At 40.2% G+C, this 12228-nt stretch overlaps 1 protein-coding gene across 5 annotated transcripts in view; it reads right to left on the bottom strand.

Moving 5' to 3' along the window:
- Positions 1 to 12228, bottom strand: part of stim1a (stromal interaction molecule 1a) — a 44792-nt gene that overhangs the window by 26657 nt on the left and 5907 nt on the right. For all 5 annotated transcript variants that reach the window (XM_023838853.2, XM_023838856.2, XM_023838855.2 and 2 more), the window contains exon 4: positions 3306 to 3436. In XM_023838853.2, the coding sequence (XP_023694621.2) occupies positions 3306 to 3436 (131 nt within the window). The remainder of the gene's footprint in view (positions 1 to 3305; positions 3437 to 12228) is intronic.

The raw sequence follows: 12228 nt of genomic DNA, 5'->3' as shown, positions 1-12228 counted from the left end.
ATCTCTAGATGTGTGGAGTTTAAGTCAAGGGAGGTGATGTTACACTTATATAATTCCTTGGTAAGACCCCACCTAGAATACTGTGTGCAGGTTTGGTCACCATACCACAAGAAGGACATTGCTGCCTTAGAAAAGGTGCAACGAAGAGCTACGAGAATGATTCCTGGTCTTAGAGGAATGACTTATGAGGAGAGGTTAGCGGAACTGAATCTGTTTAGCCTTGAGCAAAGGAGACTAAGGGGGGATATGATTCAGGTCTATAAGATTCTAACGGGTCTGGATGCTGTTCAGCCAAATGACTATTTCAATATTAGTCTAAATACTAAAACTCATGGCCATAAGTGGAAATTAGCGGGAGAACATTTTAAAACAAATTTGAGGAAGCACTTCTTTACACAGCGTGTAGTTAGAGTATGGAATAGTCTTCCTGCTAGTGTAGTGGAAGCTAAAACCATGGGTTCCTTTAAATCAGAGCTAGATAAGATTTTAACAACTCTGAGCTATTAGTTATAAGTTCTCCCCAAACGAGCTTGATGGGCCGAATGGCCTCCTCTCGTTTGTAAATTTCTTATGTTCTTATGTTCTTAAATCCCACCCAGCTCCAAGATGTGACTCACTGAAAGCTGACAGCAGCTTCTGCTTCAGCCACAAACAGAAGCTTTGACTCTAATCCCAGTGATGTTTATTCTTCCTTAAAAACATCGGCCAGGTTTCTTATCTATTCTCTGATTACCCTTTTTGTGATAGAGGTTGATAAATACAATGCATTTCAAACCATAAAACATGCCACACTTTTTTGACATTTGTGACCAAAGCAGTAGTTACATCATTTTGTCTCCCTTGTCACCCCACTACACGTTTTGGGAAACATTCCAGAAGTCATTTCAAATGCCACATATTTAATTAAAAACATTATTAGAATTAATAGAATCTCTTTATCAAACAATCCATCCATCCATCCATCCATCCATCCATCCATCAATGAATGACTCCATCCTCATAGCCCTTGTCCAGCTGAGGACCTTGACAAAGGCTACTACTGAAATACAAACCACTTCTAAACCAGCACTGGGTTTAGAAGATGCGCTAAAAATCCTAGAAAGTATATCTTTAATCACAAAGCGTTGTGGGACTGAAGGAAAAATGGAAAGAGCAAAGTACACATACTACAGTTTTTGGCAAAACCTAAACCAATGGCCTGAAGAGTGATTCAAGAACAATAGAGAATGTCATTTGGAGGCTTTTACTCACAGCTTGAATCCTATGATCAACCTGGGTAATCGCGTGGGAGTTCTTCTCATTAAAAGTGAATGGAAATGCAGTCATTGTGGAACATAAATATCATAAAAGCATGACTGCAATGCAGCAACATCTTAAAAGAAGACGTTGATGGACTCACCCACTAATGCAAGGTTAACCGTAGATAGCCATGTGCTCTTTAGCCTCAGGGTGGGGTATAATACAGAGCGAGTTTTACATGGTCAAGTTAACTCACTAGTGTTGGGTTAAACTCCAATTTCCACAGGCAGTGGTAAACAGCATTACGAGGGAGATTATCAACTCAGTATATTAACTCAGAGTTTGTCAGTGTGCGTTCACATAAAAGGTGTGGTGCTGGCGTAAGTTAGTGATTCAAACTAAAAGCTACCCAGTCTAGTTAAAGGACACGTTTTATGCATGTATTAAGCTGAAAGCCTGCACTTAAAAGTGCTTGCAGTAGGTTATGCGTGCAGCGTAAATTACCTTGACAATATACCCCGTTTAAAAGTGAACTATAATTCGTAGTAGCCAAAACTCAGAAGTCAGCCTTAAGAAATCTCACTGAGCCAATAAACCAGCTTCGGAGTACAACCAGCAGGGCTTTAGATAGATAGATGCTTTATTGTCATTGTAAGTACAATGACATTTAGTTTGGAACACGCCAGCAGATGCACAGTATATTTACAATTAAATAGACTCTGAGGCATAAATAGAAGAGAGTATGTACAGAAACTATAAATGTACAAGAAGTGGAGCCTCTGAAGTCTTTTTTTGGCTATGGCTGAAGTGTCTGTGGTCCATGACAAGTCACAGCTGATCTGAACCTGGAGGAATCAAAAGCTCTGAACCACCTTCACCTTCTCACCACCGATGCTGATGGGGTGGTGGCCCCCGTGCTTCCGTCTCCTAAAGTTCTTTTGTCTTTTTTTTTTAGTTCAGGTCGAGGTTTTTGTCCTGGCTCCAGCACTATAGGTTCTCGACCTCTTCCCTGTAGGCTGACTCGTTGTTGTTTGAGATCAGACCTATCACAGTTGTATCGTCTGGAAACTTAAATATGATGTTAGAATCATGGGTGGGTTTGCAGTTGTGTGTGAAGAGGGAGTAGAGGAGGGGGCTGAGCACACAGCCCTGAGGTGCTCCTGTGTTGAGAGTGATGGAGGTGGAGGTGTGGTTACCCATGTGCACTGTCTGGTCTGTTGGTCAGAAAGTCCAATACCCAGTTGCACAAGTGAAGGTTTAGTCCAAGGTTGTGCAGTTTGCTGGCCAGCTTGGTGGAGGGGATGGTGTTAAAGGCGGAGCTGTAGTCGATAAACAGCATCCGCACGTAGCTGCTCCAGGTGTGGGTAGCCTAGGTCATGCTTGTCATCACTTTGGTTTAAAATTATTCAAGTTCATTTACTGTCTATAATTCCCACCTGACTGCTGTGTCTTTTGTGAACAAATTGTGCCAAACAGCATAAGAAAAGGTTCACATTGCAATATCTGAAATCTTGCACTAAATATTGCAATATTTATAAAATTAAAAAGGTACTGAAAAATTAATTAAAATACAAGTTATTATCTATCAATAAAGTTTATTAAATAAGTTGGTGTTGCAAACTGTGCTGACAAATCACTTGCTTTTGCTCAATATCACCTCTGGAAAACAGCGGAAGATAAATTTCTTTTGGTGACCAGTTCGCTTTTCTCCTCCTCACTCTTGTCAAATTTCTCACAAACGTACCACACTGTCAGAGTAGGTCCAAGATCAAGGAAGAATATTATGATTGGCTCAGTGAGCCCATGCAGAGCTCATGCAAAAGCAGTGGCCGTAAACTTTAGACTTTTTTTTTTTTAAATGCATACGAGAAGTCTTCAAAGAAATCATCAAGTTTTGTTTCCTATGATAGAATAAAATGTCTGACAGTATCCTGAGTGACCAAATAGAGTACAGGGATTTGAGAAAGATTGCAAACTACATGTCAGGGCCTTAAATCACTTATGTTTGGTACAAGCAAACTTGCGACCATGTGTGAATGACAGCATTGTGGTCTCCCAGAACTTACCCCATCAGTCTCCAAGACGTCCACATTGCCATTGGCGTCGTCATCCATCTGCTTGTGGATGTTGCGTATGGCATCAAAGCTGAGGCGGGCGTTTTCATCCTGGCACAGCGGCTCGTCAATGCGGCAGAAGTCTGGAGGGCAGCGAGACGAAACATAGCAAAGATACCACTTTGAAGGCCTCACAGAAAAGGTAAACAGGCTCATGATTGGCATCTTGGCTATCACTTAATTCACTTAGCTTAATATCAATAACATCCATACTTCGCTACCATACTACTATATGGGGCTAAACAATACAAACCAAAAACCATATCATATTTTTTAGACAAGAGCGATACACAATACATATCTGAGTACAGACACTCCTCTACTTACGAACCTTCAACTTACGAACGAAGAGGACTGCAAGTCTAAATTGCGTTCGTTAGGTTTCTGTTCCCTGTCCGCAACATCAACAAGTTTGTTCTGCGCACCAATTCCACCTAGTGCAAATGCTGGCCGCTACACCCAGCATAGCGTGGGTACTCCCAGCATCCCAGTTCTTTGTACTTGCATATTAGTAAGACGTGCTCTCTTGAGATCAAAGTTTACTTAGTTTTTAATTGCAAAATATTCTGTGCATCCATTATCCATTTTTGTTTTATGTATAATTAGTAATGTGATTTAGGATAAGAAAACATGTATTGACTTTATATCATACTGTCATGCCCCGGTCGTCCGAGCTTCCCGTGTGCCAAGCCCCCTCATTTATCTTGTGTGGAATCCCCATGTAACCACCTGTTTCAAATCATGTTGATTGTTGCCGTGTATTTAAGTACACATTAGAGTATGTTTCCCCAGTCCAGTCATTAACATCTTGACGTCGTTTTCATGTTCCTGAGTGTGTTCCAGGGCTGTGGAGTCGGTAGATAAATGCTCCGACTCCGACGTTTCTAAATCTTCCGACTCCGACTCCCCGACTCCAACTCCTCTGTATGTATATACTATGCTAATGTATTTTCTACATCCATTGAAGGAAAGGAAGACAACATACATGTCATTTCACCTGTGTTCTCTGTTCTCGGCTCCTTCGGCCCCCTTCACTAGCGCATAGCGAAGGGGAGCCGACGGAGCTGAGAACACACCAGATGATTTTTCAGGCGTTTGACGCATGATGACTCGTTGAACGGCCGAAAAATCGGCAGTGCATCTGTAAATGTATGGGGGGCTTTAGGCTAGGTTCACAGTTCCCTGTAACAGTGGAACACGACACAATGGAAAGCGGTGCCGCACCTTACCTGTGCATTACATCCCATATAGTGACGCATACAGTCAATGAAAAGCATGCTTAATGGTTACTTGACATGTTCGTTTTGTGGTAACATTATGCACTGCATGCATTGGGCTTTATTCTTACAGCAGAGAAGTAGTTCATTATGACTGTTTGTGAATTGGGACATTTCAACTTACTTTTTAAATTCCCATTTAAATTTAGTAGGAGTCGGAGTCGGTTAACTTTTTGCCGACTCCGACTCCAGGTACCCAAAATTGTCTCCGACTCCGACTCCTCGACTCCGACTCCACAGCCCTGGTGTGTTTCCCCGAAATAAACCCCGTATTCACCTGATTTCACTGGCTCCTGTGCTGATTCCCCAAGCAGAATGTGTGACAGAATGACCAGACTCGGGAAACATACCCACACACGGACTTAAATACACAAGACTAATTAACACAACTAGAAACAGCTGACGACACAGGGATTCCACACGAGGTAGCGAGGGGGGCATGGCACACAGGAGGGTCGGCACGAGCAGGGCATGACCCATATTTACTTATGCGTGCAGATTTGAGTACCCTTAAAATGATGTTGAATAACGACTTACGAACATTTCAAGTTACAAACAGCCAATCGGAACACATCTCATTAGTAAGTAGAGTAGCGTCTGTATGTAGTGGGCTAAATGTACACTTATTAAAATGGAGTGTGGTCAAAATGAAAAGCAAATATACAACTACAACTATACAATATAGAAAAGAATTTCAAACAGAAGTCTCAAAATTAAAGACAAAAAGAAAACAGGCCTATGCATGTGTCATAGGAGCTATGAAGCAGAAGTGCTTCACTATCCCATGTCCACTGAAAGACAAGCAACAAGCGGGACAGTTCTATTGGCGGAAATAAAAACATGAAAGCATGAAAAAACAATCAATGAATAATATGTGGTGAAACAAGAGGCTGAGGCTCTCATTCTTCACATGCCCTTTTGCCCAGCCTTACCGCTCTCCCTCATTTATGTTTCCTTTTCGGACATGATCAACAGATTGGGGATGATATATACAGAATATTCAGCAGATAAAATTGATTCTGATCATTCGGATGCATGTTACTACAAGAGAAAAACTACAGAGCCACAGGCTAACCTGAGTCATACCTAGTTTCTGACTCATTACTAATTTGCTTGTTTTCTCTCCACAAGTACACAAGGCAAACCCATTAAAGGACACAATCCCAAACACACGTTAGCAGATATCCAAGTCACTAGAGAATCAGAGAGCCTTACTTTAGCCAAAGCCAGTAACTACTCCTATGATTTAAAAATTTCCGCAACCCCAAAGACATATCGTTCAACATACGAGGAGAGAGTACAATTAGCTGGTGGAGAGGGCTTCAAACATACTACATGAGGAGATAATGAGTGTTAATACCAAGCACTGCGCTATAATTTAGAGGTGCTCAAAGACAATAATGTGCAAAGGGCAGGGGACCACTTGGGATGATGTAAGGGCAGGAGGGGTACTCCAACAACAAAAAAAGATTATAATCCATCTCTCTGCTTTCTCCATCCAAGTTCACTCCACCTTCTGAGCTGAACCACTTAAAAACATGCAGCCAATGACAAAACAGTACAAGGAAGATTCCCATGTACCAGAAAATGTTAGACTCATGTTTAAATGTCACTTTCCTAAGCAATGAGAGGCAGCTGGAACAGCCAGCAGACAAAGGGAGCTCGGTCCTCAGACTGTGGGGAATATCACCGTACAGTGGAAGAGTGTTTTGGTCCACGGCAGACATTTCAAGAATGTTTAGATACAGCTGACGTATTAACCAAAACCAAGAAGGTCCTATTTATAGATCCTGAAACTTTGCGTGGTCGTTTAGCTTTCGCAAAAGGGAAAAAAGCTTAGGGGAAAAAAATTTAATATAAATAAAATTTTATATATATATAAAAACAACCAGCTCAAAAAAAAATTAGCTAGAACTCGATCTGAATCTCAGAAATCAAACCGTGAACGGCAACCTAAGATAACTGAAATGAGTCACGCGGCACGTCTCTCAGCTGAAACAAAGTTCTGAACGGATTAAATCTGAGGTACCACTGTGTGTGTGTGTGTGTGTGTGTGTGTGTGTGTGTGTGTGTGTGTGTGTGTGTGTGTGTGTGTGTGTGTGTGTGTATATAAATATATATATATAAAAACAACAGGTTCCAACAGCTTCCACTAAAAAGGCACAATGCTGAGGAGTGGGGTAAGTAAGAACCAGTACGGGACAGACAGAAGCACTTGATGAAAGGGAATGCCAGTGACCTTTTACTCATAGCTGCAGTCCTTCCAATTTATGGCCATGGTACAGCAGTGCAAACGTTGCCGCTCTGTCAAGCATACTGGTAATACTGTGCTGCCAGTGAAGCAGGGAGCCCCAGTGATCTGACCATTTCTGAAGACCATGCACAGGTTAACAAGACAGACAGGACAGCTGCATGGCTCCAGTGCGCTACCTGGACACCCCACAAGGCTGACCCCATAAAGCAGACTTAGGGCTGCAAAAGCACTACTAGTACTACTCAGCAATTCAGAAGCCATGACAACCCAGAACAACAAAGGTGTCCTATTAACATGGATAAATATGACATATGGAAGATACTTTTTTGAATAAATGGAGAAACAGAAGAGCCGGAAGGCCTGTACTTTATTCATACAAATTTCTAAGTGCCACTTAAACAATACAGGCATAATCCCATCTGTTATTAAGGCTAAAACCAAAGTACAAGGAGGGTGTGTGTCGCAAATGGATCAAGGCTTAATTAATCAAGTCCCTAAGCTCTAGTGTGTGCCCAGTTCTCAGAGATTACCAGCTTCTCTCTGCAGAGGTCAAAACCAGCAAGTGAGACAGGCTAAGGTCAAGGGGATCAGGCAGCTGCACTGAAACATGCAAGATATGATCCAACACAAGCTGCTGAGAAACTGCACACCTCCAAGCATACAAAATATGCTAAATAATACTTTTCTGCACATTTTAGCAACCACATCACATTATAATGTCCAGGCAGTGCCCCCTCCAACTGTGACAGTCCCACTGGAAACTAATTCAGTGCTGATAAGAATATCCACTGCTGCGCTAGAAACTGTGCTATAAACAGCACACATGGGCTGAGGTCATTTCATTAATGACTTTATTTATCAATGACAAAATTACTACATAAATCAAAAATAAATGGACTTTCCCTGTCCATAGTTCTATATTCGGCATAGTTAACAGCAAATGTAGGCTATATAAAAATAAAGAGCAACAATGCTCAAACGTGCATTTACGCATTAAAGTTTGTCTGCTTTATAAGCACAGTGAATGTGCACAATTTACAATTATTAAATTTGCAATGCTTGCTAACTTTATGCTATGGCTATCAATCAATAAAGCACAGAAAACTGCACGAATAGTTTTTTTAATCACATGTAACATAAAAATTTACAATCAAAAATGTACATTATGAATCCCTAAATGAATGTAACATTGACACAAAGGGGAGTATATGGGTCATTCTCATGAACTCATTACTATGACACATCAGCTTTCTCTACTTCTTAAAATTAGTTTGAAGCAGATTTAAATTATAGGGATGCACCAACGTTTTAGTCCCAAAACCGATAATGAAGGCTTTGGGTAACAGGCAACATCAATCTGATACCAATCTTTAGAAGCAGAAGTAGAATGCCTATATTGCCATGGCACATCTCTTGCACAATTTAATTTGCAGAGCAGTAACCAGGATGTACATATATCTAGTTATCACAAACGTAAGAAAAATAAAACACACAATTAAAAAAGTAAAGCATTATAGATAAATATTAATATGAACAGATGTGCATCTTTTTGCCAAATTATTGCAGTTGTGTCGTATTACACATATTATTGTGTATTTTTCATAGTATTACACAGTTATTGTACCTAGTGTGTCTTGTTAGTTTTAGTCTGAGTTCAGTTCAGTGATGGCTCTAGGAAAAAAAATATGTCTCTGTTAGTGCAGGTCTTTAGGGTCCTGTAGAGCCTCCCCAATGGGAGCAGGGAGAAAATGTGATTAATAAGTAAAAATGAAATCAAAGTCACAAAAACTTGATAAACGAAATCACAATTCGCACTATAGACATGTAACTTGTCAACCAATGTATTGTAACAGGGTGCATTTCCATCACACCAGGAACCGCACTTTTGGTACTTTCCCTTTTCCATTAACTTCTGGTTGAGTACCAGTACCAAAACTTGTGGTATCAGAACTACCAGACGAGCTGCGATACTTTTTTGGTACTTGGGTACTTTGGAGTGGGACTTGTAAACATGTTCACTGTCAATTGGTTAGGCAAATAACCTGCCTCTGAAACATAACACAATTGCCTTCTCAAAACAAGTTAAGAACTCAGAAAACCACAAAAAATAAAGTTAAAAAACATAACGTATGCATGGACAAATGAAGAGACCCAAGTTTTAAGTGCAATCTATTTGGAAGAACCAGAAGTTTGGATGGCATGACAAGAAATGAAAAAAAAAAGTATTTGCTGTAATATGCTAGGACTGCATGATATTGGGAAAAAAGTACTACGATGTAATTTTATTGTAATAAATACTAGGATATTTATAAAGCAAAAAAAAAAATTCAAAATACATACATTTCTCACAAACCCATCTAAGTGACTGAAAAAATTGCAGGGATGAAAATGACCAGAAAGTACGTGCAGAGATCATGAAAAAGGAGCGGAGGTAAACTTTAAACTGATTTTTTAAACATATACTAGATAATCCTAAAAAGGAACAATTATTAAATTTGCAATGCTTGCTAAGTTTTGTTTCCTACGAAAAAGTAAAAATGTTTCAGTAAAACTGAAATCCCCCTGCGCTATAATGTCTGTGCAGTATTAAAGTATGTAAAGCCTGATCTCGAATGAGGGCGCTTTTCCACCGCACAAAGTACGGTACTTCCGGTCAAGTACCAGTACCGAAATCTCGAGTACCAAAAGTACCAAACCAGTTGGGGTACTTCTTTGGTACTTCGGTACTTTAGGGTGGGACTTGCAAACGTATTTGCTGTCGATTGGTTATGCAAATAGCCTGCCGCTGAAACACAAAATACAACCGCCATCTTTTGAAATACACAGCGAGAAACAAAATAAAAAGCAGTAGAAACAAAAATATAAAAAAGTAAAATGGAAGGATTGACAAACGAGGAAACACAGGCTTTAATCGCCATATGGTCGGATGAACAGATCCAGTGGGATTTGGATCGCACGACTCGAAGTAAAAGTTTTTGCCGTTCCGAGCAGTTCAGTTCAGTTTCCCCTGTCGCGCGCTGATTTGTACACGGTTTCGCTGTTGTTTTCATGTCTTTTTATGAGGTAAACAAGCCATATATTAATTTTAAAACATCACATGCCTTTTGTATGTTTTTTGTTTTTACAGATAATAAATGACATTACTTAATTCACTGGATAGAGGTATTTATTGATGAAAACGGTATAGTATTGCTTATAATACTATATTATGCGTGACGATCTACTGTATTCATATGTAATAATGTACCTGAGTGATTTTCAGACATTTCACATACCTCTTTGCTTTAATACTAGGGGAAACATTATTTCCTGATAGACAGGAGAAATATAGGGAAACTTAATTGCCCGGAACACCGTAATACCAAGCCGCTTGGAAGAAATGGGGCACACGCGAAACACCGAACAATGCCGCTTGAAAATCAAAAAACATAATTAAATAATTTGTTTGCTTTCAAAAGACTGAATTGGCAGTAAGCTAATTCTTACTGCTTTGATCGGCTTAGCCAAAGTAAGTGTACCTACGTAAACGTAATTGATGGCAGCATGATTTGGATTTTACTGAATCTATTATGCTGTGATAGAAGCTGACATAACAATAAACCGCATTTTCCAGCCTCAACTATTAGTTTTAATTTTGGGCTGTCAGTCAGGGGCGGTCACTGATGATGTCATTTGGCACCGGTACCATTTTTTACGCCAGTGGAAAACCGACATGAAAGAAGTACCAAACTTTCGGCACTTTATGGAAGTACCGAAAGTACCGAAAGTACGGTACCTGGTGCGGTGGAAAAACGCCCTAAGATGAATATCTCGGTTCTTGAGATGTGAGAGTTGTATGTGTATAACACACAATGCGGGTATTAATATCACATCCCCCAGCCCTATAATATACTTCAGCCAATTTTCAATTGTGATGTCATTCAGCACCAGTACCAGTTTTTACACCAGTGGAAAACAAACTTTGAAGTACGGTACTTTTGCTACTTTTCTGAAGTACCTAAAGTATGGAACCTAATTTTGCAGAGGAAAAGCGCGACTTAAAAGTGACAATGGGAACACATCGGATATCTGTGGTGAAGCTCATCACTGGTTCACATTTTAACTCTTCTCATGAGTGCTTACAAGCTTTCTTTTAGAGTTCAGGTAAAAAATATTTCTACGATGGCAAACTGTTCCAAGTGTTCAGTCAGATGGTAGAAGTGCTCGTTTTCAACAACTGTCAGGGGCTGTTCATCCAGAATAATGAATTCAAGAATGTTTTTTGTAGCTTTCACGGTATTACTGGGAAGTCTCTTGCCTCTTTGCAATGCATCATACAAAGTTAACTGCTTCTTCAAATTGTCCCTTTTTTTGTTTGCTTGAACTTATTGTGTTCTTCAGCATGATGTTTCCGGAGGTGCTTGATTAAGTTCATTCTGTAATAATTTGCAGTGCTACTGCTACCCCTCGAAACACTAGCTGTGCAGATATTGCAAGTAGCCAGAGAACCTGTTGGCATAGTAACTTCAAGCGTGAAATACCTCCAAACTGCTGAGGTCCCACCATGCTACGTTACCTCTCTTTCTAGCACGCCAGCACACTGCTGACACGTGGCAGCACATGCACATGGACATAAACATACAATAAGAGACCTGAATTGATCAGTCCCATAGTCCAGCCCCATTGTCCTCATCAATATGGGACCGATATCAGTCAGTAGGTTTACATGCAGAGCTAAGTTGAGCTAAGTTTGTGTATAAGGCTATACTGTCCTTGTCCCAGTATACATGCATGAGAGGGGAATCGATTTATTGTCCGAAGTATGTCTGATAATAGGTGGCTTCCAGTTGACCTATTACGTCACAGACGTAAAAAAATAAAATTAATAACGGATGCGAGGAGAAAAAAAGTGACACAAAGTATACTTGTCATCTGGGGGGTGTTAAACAAAGCAGGATTAAGGGAAAGAGACTTATTTCGACAAGTCTGGCTCATTTAAGTGGGAGTTCCGTTCCATCAACGTGTCTTAAATGAATCCCCGCTAAGCTACCATGGTAACTGAGGCGAGTGAACAAGTCTGCTCTGGACCAGGTTAACGGTCTCACTTAGTTAGGCCTGGTCTCAAAGAACGTCCGACGTGTGGGAACAGATTACCAAAAGATCGTTCCGTTGGACAAAATTCTGCGATTTCACTACTCGTGTCATGTCATCTGTTGAATGTGTCCTCATCTGTCATAATATTTTACATTTTCTGATTGAATTATTTTGTTAACCTGTAAGGTGTACCAAAATGACATGATTTCATTTGAGTTAGCAGGAGAATGAGTCTTGTATATATGTATATTAAAAAATGGAACCCTGTAGT

This window comes from Paramormyrops kingsleyae, chromosome 17, assembly GCF_048594095.1.
Source record: "Paramormyrops kingsleyae isolate MSU_618 chromosome 17, PKINGS_0.4, whole genome shotgun sequence".
Lineage (NCBI taxonomy): Eukaryota > Metazoa > Chordata > Actinopteri > Osteoglossiformes > Mormyridae > Paramormyrops > Paramormyrops kingsleyae.
Note: the sequence above shows the minus strand (reverse complement) of the source record. Positions and strands in the feature narration are given on the sequence as shown.